The sequence below is a fragment of the Chelonoidis abingdonii genome, chromosome 21, assembly GCF_003597395.2.
Source record: "Chelonoidis abingdonii isolate Lonesome George chromosome 21, CheloAbing_2.0, whole genome shotgun sequence".
In the NCBI taxonomy this organism is placed as follows: domain Eukaryota; kingdom Metazoa; phylum Chordata; order Testudines; family Testudinidae; genus Chelonoidis; species Chelonoidis abingdonii.
Window position 1 is genome coordinate 15495719 of NC_133789.1, and position 19405 is coordinate 15515123.

The 19405-nt window shown below is 48.4% G+C and overlaps 1 protein-coding gene across 1 annotated transcript in view; it reads right to left on the reverse strand.

Annotated features, from left to right (window-relative positions):
* Window positions 1-19405, reverse strand: part of SCN4A (sodium voltage-gated channel alpha subunit 4) — a 170352-nt gene that overhangs the window by 27433 nt on the left and 123514 nt on the right. The window contains exon 17 of the mRNA XM_032768355.2: window positions 909-1038. Within this exon, the coding sequence (XP_032624246.1) occupies window positions 909-1038 (130 nt within the window). The remainder of the gene's footprint in view (window positions 1-908; window positions 1039-19405) is intronic.

The window sequence follows — 19405 nt, forward strand, 5'->3', positions numbered from 1 at the left end:
CCCCTACACTGGTCTCTGCCCCACACCCCTCCCCTGCATCAGCCCCTCTGACCCCTCCTCTACGTGCCCCCCGCCCCTCCCTAACACCAGTTCTTTCCTCACGCCACTCCCTCTCATGCCTCTCCTTTCTGCTCCTTAACACCAGCCCCTCCTTTTCTTCCCTCTTCTTTCTCTGTCCCCAACAACAGCCCCTCTCCCCCTCCCCCCCACTTCCTCTTTGCCTTTCTCCCTCCAGGCCTTGCCTTCCCAAACGTTCTTCTTTGACCTGGTCCATGTACAATTCCTGACCTGCTGCAGGGCCCCTGCCTCCCACCACCCGCCCTGGCTAGCGCTGGCCATGCTGCACCCTCCACCCCTGGGAAAACTATCAATGGAGGGGCTGGCACCCTTTGGACCAGGGGCCTGTCTCAACCTGGGAAGCATTGTGCTTGTGAGTTGCCATGTGAGTTTGGGGTGGGATTCCTTGAGGGGGGTGGGATCTCAGGGGGGTTGGGATCCCTGGGGGCTGTGTGAATTTGGGATGGGATCCCATGGGTGTTGGGATCCCAGGGCACTGAAATCCCATGGGGGCTCTGTGAGTTTGGGGTGGGATCTAACCATGTTAGACCTTCCTCTGCTACACTGAAGAGCCCACGATGAAATATTTGTTCCCCAGGTAGGTACTTATAGACAGTGATCAAGTCACCCCTGAACTGTCCCTTTGCTAATCTAACTGGACTGAGCTCCTGAAGGCTATCACTGCAGGGCTAGTTCTCCACCCTTGGCCCATTCTCTGTTGGTTTCAGGGCAGTTGTGCTGCGTTTTGCAGGCATACCTGGTGCTCTGGGATCATACCAGGATGGGGTAACCCTCCACCCTCCTGCTCCCCCAGTGCCTCTCTCTACAGGGTCACTGCGCGGCTCCCTTACCCTCAGTGAAGCACTCCTCAGGCCCCTGGCCCTCAGCAGCCTCGTCTGCAGCCTCCTCCGCCTCCACCTCTGGCGCCTTGTAATCCACAGTGCTGCACATGGATGACGTGCTGCCGCTGGACAGCGGCTTCTGTGGAAAGCAGGAACAGAGACAGACTTAGCCCAGGGCTCCAGCAGGCACCAGGGACAGAGTCACAAACAGGAGACATCCCGAGTGCTGGGAGTGGCTAATACCAGCAACAAAAGGGTTCACACATTGGAGACCAAATGCTTCCAGGGGCAATAGAGGCCTCATCTTGGGCAGGGACGGGCGTGGTTACAGCGTGGCTGGGCAGGGCTGGGTTAGTGCAATTCTGAGAGACGTAGTAAAGCCAGACACTGCGAGGTCAATAGAAGAACTCCTCCCTTGACCTTGCTACCGTCTCTCGAGGAGGTGGGCTAACTACAGCGATGGCCAAACCCCGTCTGTCTTCGTGGCAAGTGGCTACACTATTGTAGCAAAGCTGCCGCAGTGCTGGTGTAGCACTTGTAGTCTAGACATACCACAAGTCTATGCCTGGGCACGGCAGGTGGGCGGCGAGGAGCCCTGGTGGGGTGCACCGTGGGGTCTTGCCTCCCCAAGGCAGGGCTTGAGGAGTGGGTCTGGATGAGTGGGCTGCACCAGTGGCTCTCCACCTTGCCAGACTACTGCACCCCTTTCAGGAGTCTGATCTGTACGGTGTAGCCCCAAGTTTCACCTCACTTCAAAACTACTTGCTTACAAAATGAGACATAAAAATGCAAGTGTTGCAGCACACTGTTACTGAAATATTGCTGACTTTCTCCTTTTTACCATGCCATTATAAAAGCGATTGGAAGATAAATATTGCGCTTACATGTCGGTGTATAATATATAGAGCAGTATAAACACATCGTTGTCTGTATGAAATTTTAGTTTGTACTGACTTCGCTAGTGCTTTTCATGTTGTAAAACTAGACAAATATTTAGATAAGTTAATGTACCCTCTGGAAGACCTCTGCATACCCCCAGGGATAAATATACCCCTGGTTGAGAACCACTGAGCTGCAGTACGCCCAGGGGGATCAGGGAGTGGGGGTGATTGAAATTTTTGGAAACAGGAGTTTGTTAGTTCAAAAATGGCAATTTTTAAAATGAATATTTTCACCAAAAAGTATCATCTTAAATAAAAAGTTCTTGGTGAATTTTCTCAGGATATTTTTATTCACTTTTGTTTTTAATCAACAACATGATGGAAGTGGATACTGATATCTGCAAATGATTTTTATGTTTCAGATAAAAACTGCAATACAAATTTGCTGCAAAAAATGTGGAAACCCACAAAACCGCTGGGAACGCTACAAAACGAAAACCACCATGAAATGCCCATGCTGTTTGCCATGTTCTTTTTCTGTGTATTGACCAGCTCATTCAAAGACCCTCTCTGTTGTCCCCACAGGCAGCTACAGGATCAGACTTTTTCAGTTTAAATCAAAGTGGCCCCCCACTTCTGCTTCAAGTGAGATGTTACAAGTAAGAATCAGGAAGCCAAAAGCTGCAGAGTCAAAGGAAGGAAGCAGCACAATTCCTGATGTGGCTTGCATCAGACAGCTTGTCTCAGCAATGGTGGTGCAGGGGAAGAGCTGTGTCAAAGCCCGTGGGTGTGCTGATCACATGGAGAGAGCTCACCCCTGCAAAGGAGTTGCCACTTTTGATGAGCTGTGTTTCTCGAGCATTTCCCAAGTCCCCAAACACCAGCTGGTTGGGAATTTCCTAAAGAAACACTATTTTCATTGGAAAAATGCTGATTTGACAAAAGCGAAACTGTTGGTGAGAAAGGGCCAGTTTGGCTGAATCTCCCACTTAGAATTTTTTTTTGAAAAAACAAACAAACGTTCGGAAGTGTCAAAATGTCACGTTTTGATAATTTTGAGTAAAAAAACCTTGGTTTCCCAGTTTCAAAAAGTTGTCTGCTTGCAATTTTAGTTAATTTACACTAAAAAAAAGGTGAAAAAAAGTAAAAAAAATGGAAACATTCGAAATGAGTGAAATGACATATTTCATTTGACCTTGTCTGGATTCTTTTTGGGATGATCCATGTGCAAAATTTGTTAAGATTCTGCTTTTTGTTCCAATTCAGAACAGAAACACTTCCAAAAGCTCAGAAGATCTTGCAGGACGGAAATGCCATTTCCCACCCAGCTCTATCCAAAATCTCTGAATGCTTCTCATTGCCCCGGTCCTGCCCCTGGGCTACCAACCCCACTGAAATGCCCGACAAATGCCCTTTGTTATAATTAGACCAGTAGAAACCTGGGCTCCCGGAATTCTGTTTATCTCAAATATTTCTGGCTCCACTTACTCTGAAGAGCTTTTAGGACAAAGTTCACTCCAGTTCAAAACCTGGATTCCAAATAGTTTTCACCCAGTAGAACTGATTCTGAATCTTGACTGGGCTGGGCTCCCAGAAGGCACTCTGCAACCTCCAGTGGGTTAGCTAAGAAGAGAAAAATCTTAGCAAATCTCCAGGGATCCTCCTATTTTTATCTGTCTTTCCAGCTTCAATAGCCAGTTTTATCCAATGTGCTAAGCGGCCATGTGGTAGGTAGAGACACATCTACAGACCTGTACATTCTACACAGCAACAAAAGACCCCCACGATAAGGACCTGATATGAAGGGGTATCTTGTGTGCAATTGGCATGTGCACTGTAGGGCTAATCTCCCCCAAGGTCACTAGCAAGTGTCAGTGCATTCAATCAATCACAGATGAGACAGAGATTCTGGAGCCAAGGGGTGCAGGTGGCAACTTATGGCCCCAAAAGTTTCAGCCATCACTCATACTGGGTATTGTATCCACCAGGGGGTGAGATATGCCAGCTGCTCTGCATTGATTCACTGGACACTGCAGTCAAGAAGGTAGCCAGTAGCCAGCCGATTTGGCCATTTTGCACTGTGGAACTAACATGCCCCAGTCTCCCACTGGGGCTAAACTGGAGTTCAGAAAGTGTGGGAAAGGAAGGAAGCAGAGGGGGATCAGAAGAGCTGGGACAGAGCTAAGCTAACCCATGCTCCCACATATGAGGGCCACACACGAGCCATTTGCCACGGGAGCTAGCCCAGCCAAGGTACATGGTGCGGTATTCAAATTGTTCCAAATCCCTGTGACGGGATCCAGAAAGGCAAAAGAGATGCATGAGCCAGGCTGGTGAGACTGACAACAGATGCCTCCATCACAGCCATTCCTCCAGCCAATGCTTGGAACAGCTTCTGAATGCGGGTCACTAGAATACCCCAGCTGTTCCAAACACAAGTAGAAAAAATTCCCTTCCAGCAGCCCCCAGCGCTTCCCACTCTCCGCACTTTCCCCCACATGGAGAGCTGTGGTTGGCATCACATACATAGCTTCAGAGACTGCTCAGTATTGTTCTGTTCTTCCCTATCCCCTTGGCTGCCTTGCCCCAGTGGCAAGAATTCATTTTGGCTATGATCAACATTAATCCACGTCCTCTGAACTCCCCCGGTGCCTCATGGGAGTTGTAGTACCTATGCAGACCAGCACAGAGCAGAATGCTTCTTGCCCCTATTCACTTAGGTGAGCCAGGCTCCCTGGCTAGACTTTATCTCCCTTGATGCACTACAGTCACGTCACTCCAAGAGGCACTGCAACCATTCAAACAAATGGAAGGCTCTAGTGCATCATGGATGGTGTAGTCCAGCCAGGGAGCCTTCCCCATAGAGGAGAATGGGAGCATGAGGTATCTGAATTATACCTCCCATGAGTCACCTGCATATTTTGTTACCTTGTTTATTTCCTCTCTAGACTGCTAATGAAAATGTTACAAAGACCCTGTGGGAGAGCTGCCCCAGCACACTGCAGTTTAGAATGACCCTTTCTTTAGGACTTTCTGGTCAGCTTTCAGTCCCCTGTCTGAATGGATTTTTCAAGGCAGATCCTGTGAGATGCAGTATTGAATGCTTCTCCTATACTAATGTATACTTACATCACAGTTACTATTGAAAGTGTAATCAGTGTATAATGCAGAGTGTATTATAAGAGAGGCAACAGCCACTCCATAACTAAGGCTCCTACAAGATTCCCCTGTTTAGTCCCTGTGGTAACTTTGCCTTGGAACATGACTTTGCCTTGGGAAGTACCATATTTACTGTGAAGGCAAAGAAGAATGTTTCTGCAAAGTTTGAGAAGAATCTGTCAAGCATTTTTGAGTAACAGTCCATGAACAAATTCCCTTGGATGTGAAATAGCCATGGTAGCCTAATGTTCCCTCTGGCTCAAAAGCAGCTTATCCTGCTTGACTGAATCTGAAACTAACAGACTGTAAGTGAGAAAAGTTATTAATGATTTTCTTTGAGGTTCAATCCTGTTCCAAATGATATCAGTGGGAGTTCTGGGGCTGATCCTCCTCTCATTGTTATCAACAGGAATTTTTTTTATCCCTGAGAGCTGGAGCTGGCTGTGTGATCAGAATTTTCAAAAGTGGATGCTGAGGATTTTTGAAAACTTGGCCCCAGTTTAAATATTTCTAACCTTTATTTTCTTTTATTCTTCAGCTCCTGTCTCTAGTTTTTAAAGTGGAACCAATCACTGTTACTCTAAAAGCAGCTTAACCAAATAATGATAATAACACTTCAGGTTGAGGAGTAGGGTATGAGTTGGAGACACAAGGGGTCAAATTTTCAAACATGCCTAAGTGACTTAAGAACCTAAGAGCTATTTTCAAATCAATGGGAGTCAGGCGCCTAAATGGGACTCATTAAAAATCAGTGGGACTCAGGTTCTTAAGTGCCGAAATCACTTTAGAAAATGAGTTTCAGGCTCCAAATCATGCAGATACTTTTGAAAATTTGACCTAAAGTCTTTGACTTTACAGCCCCTTTAACTGTTCATGAATTGGCTGCGATTCAATGGGATTCCGACAGATTTGTTCACAGTTTGAGATGATTTGCCAAGTATTTTCTGTGATTGTCCATCAGGTGGTTGGTTGTTCACAGGCTATCCTGATATCCACAGTACAAAGGCCAGACTGTCATATCCTGATTTCCAATAGCTCAGACCTTGCTGGAGGAGACTGATTGACATCAATGGGGCACAAGTGGCCACAGATGCTGTTCGATGTGAGAAAAGAGCACAGTCCATCCCCCAGTGCCCAGCTCTTTCGACTGGACACCTGCATGCAATGCTATGTGTAGAAGAGCTGAGTTAGGCATTTCTTGAGTCTTTCCTGGTTTCTGTTCCCTGATTGGATGGCTTACTTTTAAACCAAGGCCCCGGTGCGTTAGCAATAAAATTCCAAAATGTGGTGCTTACATGTCTGCCACTAGGTGTCATCCTAACACAGTGGGAGAGCCCTGGACTTCGAATTAGGGCTTGTCTACACTGGAAACGCATAGCTACGTCTCCGGCGTGTGAAATCCGCACCGCCCAGGGATGCAGATATGCTGAACTCACCCCCAGTTCTTCTGATGATCTGGCGACCGCCTCTCGAGAGGTGGCTGATGACAGTGATGGGAGAACCCTACTGTCTACACAACCATGATGCAGCTGTGCCACTGTAGTGTTTCAGGAGCAGCCTTTTAGAGTCACGGGTTAAAAAGGGCAGCCGGGACTCCCAGATCACCTAGTCCCTGCATAGCACAGGCCACCGACACCACCCAGCACCCACACACTGACCCCCAACAACCAAAATGAGCCCACATTGTAAGGGGCAGCATTCTGGCCAATCTTGGGGCAGCACATTCCCGCTGCGCCGCTAGGGGGCAGGAACTAGTAATCCCCTCCGCTCACCGTGCCGCTGGGCGCCCCAGGATGCGCCACTCCCCACCACCTGCACCGGCCTCTGCCTCTCGCGCTGCTGTAAGCTCAGCCCGGCCAAGCCGCCTTTAAAGGAGTGGCTGAGCCAGCACCTCCTGCAGTCCCCGGGGGCTCTGCCTGCCCGGCTGGAAGAAGCGCCCCAAGGCTGGAAGAGGGATCCCCTCTTGCCCGGCTGCGAGCGGGCTGCAGCGCCCTGCGAGCCGCCTTGACGGCCCTCCACGCACTCCCTGCAGATGCCTTTTTTTTTCCTTTCTCCGGCAGTCCGGCAGGCAGTAGGAGGTTTTTTGTTTTTGTTTTTTTGTTTGGGGCGGCAAAAAAGCTAGAGCCGGCCCTGAAAGCATCACAATCCTCAGGAGACTGGACTATGACATGGCACAGGCAGAGACCAGGAGGCACCGAGGTGCACCAGTGCTTGAGGGAGGGGAATGATGAAGTGAAATACACCCAGTGACCCGCCTCTCACTCTGCAGGCGAAGGCAACACCCTCTGCCCCAAGCTTACTGCCAGCCTACCTGGGGGGAAATTCCTGCCCCACCTCACATACAGCACTCAGTTAGACCCTGAGCTGGGGAGCTAGACTCACCAGCCAAGAACCTGAGAGAGAGATAATGGCTCTAGCCCCCCCCAGTACCGAGTTTGCAATGGCGCCAGTGGTGCCAGGCCCACACCTGCTTGGCCTCCTTCCCCTGAGGCCCTGCCCAATGCTTGCTCCTTTCTGCCCCTTCCTTCCCTTGACCCCCGTTCACTTCTCTCCCCAGGCCAGGGCCCACAAAAGGTTAATCTGGCTCTGCCCTCCCGCTCCAATGCCCTATCTCCAGCCATGCTTTAGGAGATCTCTCTGATGCTTTAGGAGATCACCCCCTATCCCCAGGGTACGCAGCGGGAAGGGAGCGAAATCTCTTCCTGACCCCTGCAGATGGCTAGCTGAAGCCATGAAGCATGAGGGTTCTTTAGTTTATTGTTGGTGCCACCACCAGAATCCATCCAGAGAACTGGAGATGCAGCAAGTAGCATGGAGGGAGAGAAACATGGGCACTGACCATGTTAGTGACCATTGAGGGCCACCTCCTTCAATCCTACAGCCAGGCTACGGCAGTGAGAATAGTGCCAGCCATGATTTCAAGGGTGAATAACCTCCAGCTTTGGGAGGGAAGTAGCCATCCAGGGCACAGCCAGAGAAATAATGTCTCAAACTGAGCGACTGAGTTTCTTAGAAGCAGTAGGAGAATCTGTTCCTTGTGCGGAGAAACAGGGAGAAAAGCTTAGTAGCTGATCACACCCATTCCTTGTAATTCCCCCATAGGGAACTGCAGCTATTCAAGGCTAGGGGCAGGGTGAGCAGTCCAGAAAGCATGCAGGCCTGGTGCACCATTCGAAGCTAGGTCAGTGTAACTAGGGTGCTAAGGTGGAGAAAAATCCACACTACTGAGTGCAGTAGCTATGCTGACCGAACCCCAGTGGAGACGCAGCTATGGAAGAACACTTCCGGCTCCCTTCCTACCATCATTCGGGGAGGTAGATGGAAAAACAGTGATGGAGAAACCCTTTCTATGCTACTGAGCCTTTAGGTCACATGTGGGTCGTGTGAAGTCCAGCTTTTCTGTGCAATCACAAGGGCTAGAAACATACTTCTTTAAAAATGTGAAAGCAGAGATTCTCACTAACCACTTGAGTCCTGGAGCTGGCACTTTAAGACATAAAATATGAGACTCTTGATAAAAATTGTGACGGTTGGCAACACTGAGTGCTGGAGGCAGACTGCCTCTTGGCGTTCCCATGTGCACACACCTACGTCCCTTGTAGAGGCTCAGTATACCCCTCTCCTGCTTGGCTGCTCAGCTCCGCTGCCCTGCCCCACCTCTGGGACTCAGTGTCCGCCTAAGGCAGCCTCAGTGCAGGGTGGGACAGATGTTCCCTTGCTCCTGCCATCTTCTGCTCTCCAGACCCCGCTTCCACAGATGCACTCGGCAGACTCTAGTGGCAGTGATGAAATCCATGATGTGTCTACCCCTGAGAACGCCTGCAGGAGAAGCAGGTGTGCCAATGGATGGTGGTTGTGGGCACCATGGGTGTTGTGAACTGTCTCCAATCAATTTCTCCTGCTGTCACAAGTACTATTTGAAACAGGTCATGCATAGTTGGCTGGGGAAAGGAACCTGGCACTGGGGTTGGGGTGGGGAGGCAGGAGCAGAGAAGCAGCCCAAGGCACGTGCTAGGTGTCCCAGGCACAGGGCCTGGGAGTGAGCACTGGTCTGACAAGAGAGGAAGGAGGAGCCAGTAGTTAAGGTGTCTGCCTGGGGCCAAATCCCTGCTCCACTACACAGCCTGGGGCAGATCACTGAGACTCTGTGTACAATAATGGCCTGCCCCACCTGGCAGGGGGTAGGGAGGGTAAAGACATTAGAAGACTGTGGGGTGCTAAGACCCCCTTGACAAAGATGGGGCTGTAGAAGTACTGGGCACAGGACCTGGGAAGAGCTTTCTGGAGGGTCATGTGCAGTGCGTGTGAAGTACTGTTCATTTTTGTGGTGGAGGCAAATTGGGTGCAGGTGGGAATTTATTTCTGTGCATGACATTCCTCCCTTCCCCAGCCAGTCAGCCAACCAGTCACACCCGCAGTGGATTAAAGTCCATGTGCGCTAGGCAGGGGCCGTGGGCCTCTTGTCCCATGTTGGAGTCAGAATCTCAGTTTTCATTTCAAAGGAAAACTTGAACCTCAACCCCAAGTGGAACTGCTCTGGGGATGGCTTCCTGAGTCTGCAGACAGCCTGAAGCAGTAGCTCAGAGAGTGGGGAACAGCCCTATGTATCTCCATGGAGTGTTAGCATTCAGACCCCCTGCTTATACCAGCCCAGTGTGTGTGTGTTGTGGGGGGAAGGAATCCACTGCCTCCCCACAATGGCCCTGCTGGGGTAGTGTCAGCAGGGCCTCATCTGCTTGGGTGGGTGAGGGCTGAGTCCTCCCTCCTCTAGGACAGCCCCCAGTCCGCCTGAGATCCGGGGACACTGGGAATGGTGGGAGGTCTTGGCTGGCCCAAAGAGGAGTAGAGGTGAGACCCATGCTGGCCTATGGCTCTTCTCTGTGTGTGTTTGGGGTGAGACCATCACTTTCCACCCCATCCCAAGCAGGGAAGGGACCATGAAGTGTGGGTGAGGGGCACAGAGCTTCTATCTGAGCTGCTGCCTCATGTAGTGCCCCAGACTCCACTTCACTCCCCTCCCACGCATTTGCCCATCCATCATGCACAAGGGGCGGGGGGGCCTGTGTCTGTCAGGAAGCGGAGCCTGGGCTGGGATTTGCGGCAGCCCAGGGAGAAACTCCGGGGTGGTGTGTCTGGGGAAGTCTATAAGCTGGGGAGGGACTAGGAGAAGTCACAGGGGGCATGGATCCTCCAGCACTGATTGCAGAGTTCCTTGTAGGGACAGGCTCAGAGCGGCTTTGACAGAGCGAGGCCAGTGGGAAGGGATGTGGGGGAGGCAGGGCAATATGGGAAGTAGTGGGGATGGGAAGACAGAGGCAGCACCACTGACTCAGCCTTCTCCATCCCCACTGTCACTGTACCCTCAGCCACAGAGTCACTCCCAAACCTACTGACTCCCACTGCACCTCCAGCCCCTTATCCCCAGAGAGTCCCTCAAATCACAGAAACCCTAAGCCCCAGACAGCCCCCAAACCTCACTGCTATTTCACCCCCAGAGAGACCTCCAGACCCACTGAATCTCACGGCACCCCCATCCCCCATCCCCAGAGAGACTCCCCAAATGACAGAGACCCTAAATGCCAAAAAGACCCCAAGCCCATTGAATGCCATTACACCCCCAGGCCCAGAGAACCCCAAGCCCCACTGAATCTCACTGTACCTGTATCCCCAGAGACCCCCCCAGCCCCACTGAATCTCACTGTAGCTGTATCCCCAGAGACCCCCCAGCCCCACTGAATCTCACTGCACCTCCACCCCCATATTCCCAGAGACCCCCCAACCCCAGTGAATCTCACTGTAGCCATATCCCCAGAGATCCCACAGCTCTGCCAAATTTTGCTGCACCCCCCATTTCCGCATCCCCCTCAACTCACAGGATGTATTTTATTTTAATAATTTGAATGAGGCCTGCAGCCTCTTTTAAAACGAATATGTGCAAATGGCTACATGAGTGAAAGGTTGAAGGTGTTGATGTGATGTGTTTATCAAAGAACTTGTGAATTGTCTGTATCAAGTGTGTGAAAATTTACATCGGCTGGGTTATGACAGACTCCCCCACTCCTTTTCTCCAGGCCACATTAAGCAATGGAGCCGGAGCAAGGGGGATATTGATGGGGCACAACCCTGAAAAGGATTCCTTACAGAAATGGCCAGTGTCTGCCACTGCCCTGCTGCTCTGGGCAGAACTTAGCCCCATCCTTTACCCTACTCCTGCCCCAGCTTGACATGTTTAAGGGGGGAGCAGCTCTGTGTGGCCCTTCTTGCCTCCATCCCCCCCAGGTTCATTAGCTTAGCATCAGACGCTGGAAGAAAACAAGCTCCAGCATCCAGCCAGTTATGAGAGATTCCAATTCTCCAGCTGAAAGCCTGGCCTCATTGAAGTCAATGGCAAAGCTACCAGTGACTTCAAGGGGGACTTCATCTGGAACCTTTATCTGTGGGCCAGTGTCTGTATGACTCTTGGCATGGCCCAAGCTTTTCAGAAAGGCTAGCAGGAATATGGGGATCTTCCTGCTGGGTATGGCGTGTGGCTGCCAATGATAGAATCACCCCCTGGAGCATCCCTCTTTCATGGGTCTCACACGTGCCAGGGACACCCGGCAACAGCTGCACACCTGGAGCATGTCATTGCCCAGAGATTCGCCTCCCAACTCTGCAGCAGTGAATGTCAAGGAGCAGGCTGCAAGTGAGAGACTCAGAGGAAGCATCTCTGATATCTGGTTCTAGGGAGCTCTTTGCACCCAGCTCCCGGCTGTGCCTACAGGATCAGCACCATGTGTAGTGCTGGCTGGAGAAACTTCACCGGAACTACAGTCCGTGCAGGGCCGGTGCAAGGATATTTTTCCCCCTAGGCGAAACTTCCAGCCACTGGACCAGCAAGCGCCAAGACTGATCCAAGGGCTTGTCTACACAGCATGTTACAGCCCAGGGTGTGAATATACAGCCCACCAGTTTGCTATGCAGTGATGTCCCACGTGGATATTGCTACATGGCAGTGAATGTTCCAGAAGCCGGAGCGGCTGCAGAAGTTGCCAGGGGATGTTACTGAGCAGCAAGCTGGCGTGCTGTCAGTTCAGAGCCTGGCTTGCTGCACTGTACCTTCCCGAGGAGCCAAGCCCCATGTGGGATGTGGCTAATGCTACAGAGAAACAACAACTGCACACAAACAAATGATCACAGCGAAGGAACTGGACAGTGACTTGGAATGTGAGCTGAAATCAAACAAAACATTTTGCTCAACCTGAAGCAATTTTTTTCAGACATTTCAGAATTGCCAGTGAACTGGAAAATCCACGATTCACCCACCTGCACATATCACAGCTCTGGCATAGCCAACGGAAGCCCGTCAGAGGCCTGGTGTACAGGTGTGAAAATTCGATTGACCTAGCCATATTGCCCTGGGCTATGAAATGTGGTTAGGTTGACATTGGCATCCAATGAAGTGGGTTTTAGCCCACGAGAGCTTATGCTCAAATACATTTGTTAGTCTCTAAGGTGCCACAAGTACTCCTCGTTCTTTGTAACCACCACTGTAGATGCAGCTAGATGGGCAGAAGAATTCTTCTGTCGACCTAGCTACTGCCTCTCGGAGAGGTGGATTACCAACCCTTCCTGTCAACGTAGGAAGCAGCTGCACTGTGGCATGGCAGTGCTGCAGCAGTGTCTCTGTAGTGTAGCCAAACCCTGAGTCTCCAGACTGCATATGTTGTGGCTGTTCACTCTCTTGACATAGGCAAACCCCTCCGTAACACTGATCAGTCCAGTGCTTTTCTCCCTGCACTACAGATATGGTGGCCCAAATTCAGTGCTCCATGAAAGCAGTCCTTGTTTTGATCTGGCAGACTGATATAATTTCTAGGGCTATCAAGTGATTAAAAAAATTAATCATGATTAATCACACTGTTAAACAATAATAGAATACCATTTATTTCAATATTTTTGGATGTTTTCTACATTTTCAAATATATTGATTTCAGTTACAACACAAAATACAAAGTGTACAGTGCTCACTTTATATTCATTTTTATTAGAAATATTTGCACTGTAAAAAATAAAAGAAATAATGTTCTTCAATTTACCCAATACAAGTTCTGTAGTGCAAGCTCTTTATCATGAAAGTTGAATTTATAAATGTAGAATTATGAAAAAAAAATAACTGTTCAAAAATATAACAACATAAAACTTTAGAGCCTGCAAGTCCACTCAGTCCTATTTTTTGTTCAGCCAATCAAGTTTGTTTACATTTCCAGGAGATAATGCTGCCCACTTCTTGTTTACCATGTCACCTGAAAGTGAGAACAGGCATTTGCATGGCACTTTTGTAGATGATGTCACAAGATTTTCACGTGCCAGATGCACTAAGGATTCACATGTACCTTCATATTTCAACCATCATTCCAGAGGACATGCATCCATGCTGATGACGGGTTCTGCTCGATAACAATACAAAGCAGTGCAAACCAATGCATGTTCATTTTCATCATCTGAGTCAGATGCCACCAGCAAAGGGCTGATTTTCTTATTTGGTGGTTTGGGTTCTGTAGTTTCTGCATCAGAGTGTTGCTCATTTAAGACTTCTGAAAGTGTGCTCCACATCTTGTCCCTCTCAGATTTTGGAAGGCACTTCAGATTCTTAAACCTTGGGTCAAGTGCTGTAGCTATCTTTAGAAATCTCACATTGGTACCTTCCTTGTGTTTTGTCAAATCTGCCATGGAAGTGTTCTTAAAACGAACAACATGTCTTGGGTCATCATCCGAGACTGCTATAAAATGAAATTTATGGCAGAATACGGGTAAAACAGCAGGAGACATATAATTCTACCCCAAGGACTTGAGTCACAAATTTAATTAATGCATTATTTTTTAACGACCATCGTCAGTATGGAAGCATATCCTCTGGAATGGTGGTCGAAGCATAAAGGGGCATACGAATGTTTAGCATATTTGGTATGTAAATACCTTGCAATGCTGGCTATAAAAGTGCCATAGGAACGCCTGTTCTCACTTTCAAGTGACATTGTGAATAAGAAGCAGGCAGCATTATCTCCTATACATGTAAACAAACTCATTTGTCTTAGTGATTGGCTGAACAAGAAGTAGAACTGAGTGGACTTTTAGGCTCTAAAGTTTTACACTGTTTTGTTTTTGAGTGCAGTTATGTAACAAAAAAAAATCTACATTTGTAAGTTGCACTTTCACGATAAGGAGATTGCACTACAGTACTTGTATGAGGTGAATCGAAAAATATGATTTCTTTTGTTTATCACATTTACAGTGCAAATATTTGTAATCAGTAATAATAATATGAAGTGAGCACTGTACACTTTGTATTCCGTGTTTTAACTGAAATAAATATTTTTGAAAATGTAGAAGAACATCCAACAATATTTAATAAATTTCAGTTGGTAGTCTATTGTTTAACAGTGTGATTAAAACTGCGATGAATTGTGATTAATTTTTTTAATTGCAATTAATTTTTTGAGTGAATTGAATGAGTTAACTGTGATTAATCAACAGCCCTAATAATTTCCCCTGGACCTGTTTATTAGACTCATTTTCATGCAGGCTCAAATCTTATAGAGTTTTTTCCTTTCGTATCTCTCCATTGTTATGTTACTGCAGCCCATGTGATTCCCAACGTCTTACTCGCTGTCAGAGCCTTCTAGGGCATTAGCCAGCAACACAGACATCAGAAACCTTGTGAGTTTTAGCTCTGAGATGCATCGTTTAACGATTACCCATGTTAAACTCCCTCTGCTTCGTCTCAGGCCCCCGCTGACCCCATGCCATGGGAGCCTGGCTGCAGCTGATCCTTTCTAAGGTATTAACAGTGGATCCAATTTTAGTGGTGTCAGCAAATTTTACCACCTTCCCCCAAGTCATTTATAATCGAATTGGAAAGCTACAGCCCTGGCACTGATTCTGTGGCCACCCACTGGTATCTGCTGATATCAACAATGACCTGATGTCCTTTCAACCAGGTAGTTTTCAGGTTTATATCCCTGTACTCCACAGCAGCAGGGGTTCTCTGTGTATTAATTAAATCACACTGTTTACAGGGTGCCATAATCACAGTCTATAAGTATTAACATGAGGAACAAATATTTAATAATGGGCTCTTCAGTCTAGCAGAGTAAGGTCTAACATGACCTCATGGCTGAAAGTTGAAGCTAGACAGATTCAGACTGGAGATAAGGTGTATGTTTTTTACAGGGAGGGTAATTAACCGCTGGAGCTATTTACCAAGGGTCATGGTGAATTCTCCATCACTGACAATATTTAAATCAAGATAGGGTGTTTTTACTAAAAGACCTGCTCTAGTTCAAACAACAGTTATTTCAGGGAAGTTCTCCAGCTGTGTCGTACAGGAGGTCAGACTGCGTAATCACGATGGCCCTTTCTATGAATTTCCATTTACAACCCATCTCCTTAGCAAGTCCCACTGGGCTGCAGTTCATAAAAGATCCAGAGTCTGACTTGGGGGATGGGGGTTCCTGGGTTTGTATGAGCCAGGAGCTCACACAGGAAAAAGGTTTGAAATCTAAGAGGGTGTAAATGTCAAGGAGCCCAGGAGGAATTACCCAGCATGTGAAAGGGATTAGGATGAGAAGTGATGGGGAAAGGAAAGAAGGGAACATGTGGATCATCCCCAAGGGGTGGAAGGCCCCCGTACTGCAACATTAAAAAGAAGCCGGCACCAAGCCAGGGGGAACTCACTGTGCCCTTGGTTCTCACAGCTCCAGTAGGAGCCATGCTGCCAGGGGCTCCATGCAGCCCCACATCGCAGACGGATGAGTAGCACAAAGGGCTGGGGAGGGCAGGGCAAGAAATTGTTGGAGGCTGGATGAGCACTGAATGAGGCAGGGTCTAGTGGAAAAAACAGTCTGTGATCATGTAATTAACAAGTGTCTCATGGGGTCTTCGCACAAGAGAGATGAATGAAAGTAGCACAAGCAACCTTAATTCTGTCATTTACTAATTTCTGAGTGCTTGACATTGCAACCTGAATTGCATTTTTAACATAGGGTGTTTATGTTTTAATGTCATTTCCTACATTTTAAAAAAAGTAAATGGAATAAACAGAAATTCCACCATGCAGAACCAGGCTGTCGCCAGTAGAAGTAGCCATCCAGCACTCAAGCTAATGGGCTGACCGGTAGCAGCAGGTGGCTTGCAGGGGGATGAGACACATGGTTTGTCAGTGGGTTTCACAACTACTGGCTGACATCAGAGGACTGTTGGGACTCAGGAATGTTAGGTTTGATTCCAGATTCTGGAGAGGAGTGCGCTCTAGTAGTTACAGACCTTTCCACCCATGCTCCCTGCCCTTGCCTCCTCATCTGCTCCTATTCCTGCTCCTCGCCCCCATTCCTTATCCCTTTGCCTTAAAGAAAAGCTACTTCTTCCTTCACCGCCATGATGCCGAGGCACCAGCTGGAGCAGTAACTTGAAGAGCACTGAGAGATGGTCTGCCTTCCTTCTCTCAGTTTCAGTGGATCAGCAGCTTCCAGCAGCCTGGAGGATCAATTGCACATAAAGTCTTGCTAAGCCCCTGCAGCCCTAGAATGGAGCGTGCTCAGTCACTTGGGGGTGGGGGGTGGCACATGTACAGTTAGAGTGACCAGATGTCCCGATTTTTAGTGCAGTCCATTCATACCAAGGAGGCGTGGGGGCTGGAACATGCTCAATGTGGACGGAATATTTAGAAAATGTAGCTGCCAAACTCTAAGAAACCATTAGTGAACACATGTTTACTGTATTTGCCAGGGGCTTATTATTTGGCTGATTTTCATCGGGATGGCAAAAGGCACCTCACTGACCTTAGGGCAACTCCCCTTACCAAATTTCAAGCCCTTGCTTCAAAGCACAGAGGCCCTGGACCTTCTCAATGAAACAGTTGTAAGGAATTTTTAACATGGAAAAACTAATGCATTAGTCCCTAATCTTATTCTTGGAAATGGCTGAACATTTTTTTGCTGAACTGTTCCAGAATAACTTCTCCTGAGGCATATGCCCAGCATGGAAAACTTTAGCCAGAAAGGTCACATTTTGGAGCAGTTAGAAGCAACTGAAAATAGGGTCTTCTTACAGAGAGTGTCAGACAACTTCAACTGTAGGTGGCACTATCAACTTCTCCTGTAATGAGAATCATGTGGCCTATCACATGGACAACTTCTCCCTTGGTGTTTTAGGGCTGAGAAAAGAGGAAATTATCCCTATGAACAGCAATTGGGGGAAAAAATAAGGCCAAAAGTTTTGAGCCTGGTGCTTAAAGTTAAGCACCTAAAGAAATGGCCAGGTTCTCAGAGGAGGAGCCCCAGCAGTGGCCACTGACTCCAACGAGGCCAAGAGTGGAAGGTGGTGGGTAAAAGCCACAGTCAGTGAGCTCTCTTCCTTGTCACATCCCACGGACCCATCCGGAGGCAGCATTGCCTTTGTGGTGAATGGAGTTAAGAGGTAGCTTGGTACGGCGGAGTGTGCCCCTAGAGACGACAATAGGTGAGAGCTGTCATATCCCAGCAGTTCTCTGCTGCTGCTGCTGTAGAGTGTGCGAACAACCCGCCAACCTGAAACGTATTCTCACCAGCAACTGCACACCGTACCATAGTAACTCTAGCTCAGGAACCAATCCATGCAACAAACCTCGATGCCAACTCTGCCCACATATCTACACTAGCGACACCATCATAGGACCTAACCAGATCAGCCATACCATCACTGGTTCATTCACCTGCACGTCCACCAATGTAATATACGCCATCATATGCCAGCAATGCCCCTCTGCTATGTACATCGGCCAAACTGGACAGTCACTACGGAAAAGGATAAATGGACACAAATCAGATATCAGGAATGGCAATATACAAAAACCTGTAGGAGAGCACTTCAACCTCCCTGGCCACACTATAGCAGACCTTAAGGTGGCCATCCTGCAGCAAAAAAACTTCAGGACCAGACTTCAAAGAGAAACTGCTGAGCTTCAGTTCATCTGCAAATTTGACACCATCAGCTCTGGACTAAACAAAGACTGTGAATGGCTTGCCAATTACAGAACCAGTTTCTCCTCCCTTGGTTTTCACACCTCTACTGCTAGAACAGGGCCTCACCCTCCCTGACTGAACTAACCTCGTTATCTCTAGCTTGCTTGCTAGCATATATATACCTGCCCCTGGAAATTTCCACTACCTGCGTCTGACGAAGTGGGTATTCACCCACGAAAGCTCACGCTCCAAAACCTCTGTTAGTCTATAAGGTGCCACAGGATTCTCTGCTGCTTTCAACCTCTACAGGACATTTTTTTCCCTGGCCCCATCCCAAAACAGGATGTTAGGATAAACCTTCCTTCCACTCACCACTGTCTGTCTCTCATCCTTCCGACTTCTGCTGCCGTGGGTTTGACCCAAGTACCAGTGGATGCACGGCCATCAATAGACCATCTAATCAGACACGCAGAATACTGTTCAATTGTATTGCTATGTTCGTATGCTGCACAGATCTGGGATCATGCAACACTAGAGCCGTGGCTTTCATAGCTCAGCTCATTTTCCCACAGGGAGATGAAACAAATGAAAGAAGAAGGAGACAACAAGGGAGCAGACATTTCCATGTGGTTTTAGTCCAGGACTTTAACCACTCCAGAGACATAAACTCTCTGCTCCCATCCCCACCCCAGACAGTAGAACCGGAGACAGCCAGCTGCTGCCATCACAAAGAATGTTCCTTTGGCCAGAAATGGCTCATACTCAGGGCTGCATAGCTCTGTCAGCTAGGGGTGAGATTTTTTGCTGATATCATTATGCTGGTAAAAATTCTCTTGTAGATGCAGTTATCCTGGGATAACGGTGCTCATACCAGGATAGCTTAGGACAGATCTATACTACACAGTTTTGGTGTCATAGCTATGTTGGTTAGGAGTGTGAAAAAATCACCCCAACAGACAGGGCAAAACCCCACATTTAGATGCAACTTACCCCTACAAAGCAGATTTGTTTGCCAGGGTAGTGCATGGCATTCAGGGGAGAGGTTTAACTAGATCAGAAGACAAACTCCATGGTTAGAGCTCAACTGACAATGCCGCTGTCGAGCAGACTAGCCCCCACTCCAGTTCCTCAGCTTCCATCAGTACCCCGGCCTGAGCACTTCTACACCAGTATCACGGCACCTACACTAGAAGGGGGGCTTTGCTGCTTTCTCTAGGCTGGTATAGTTAAAGCGGCAACGTTTGTAAGTGTAGACAAGGCCATAGTTTCACATACCAAGTGACTTTTATAGAGAGAGTTTCAGCCAAATGGTAACTAGCCATTGTTGAGTATACCAGTGAGACAAACGTCCTGGCCAAATGCTTCTCTTCCATCTGCTTATCTGAGTGGAGGAGGGGGCCCAGCTGGGGGCTGACGAGTGGGGGGGAGGCAGGGCGGGTGCACGGATGTTTCACGCCCTAGGCAAAACTCCCACCTTGCACCCCCC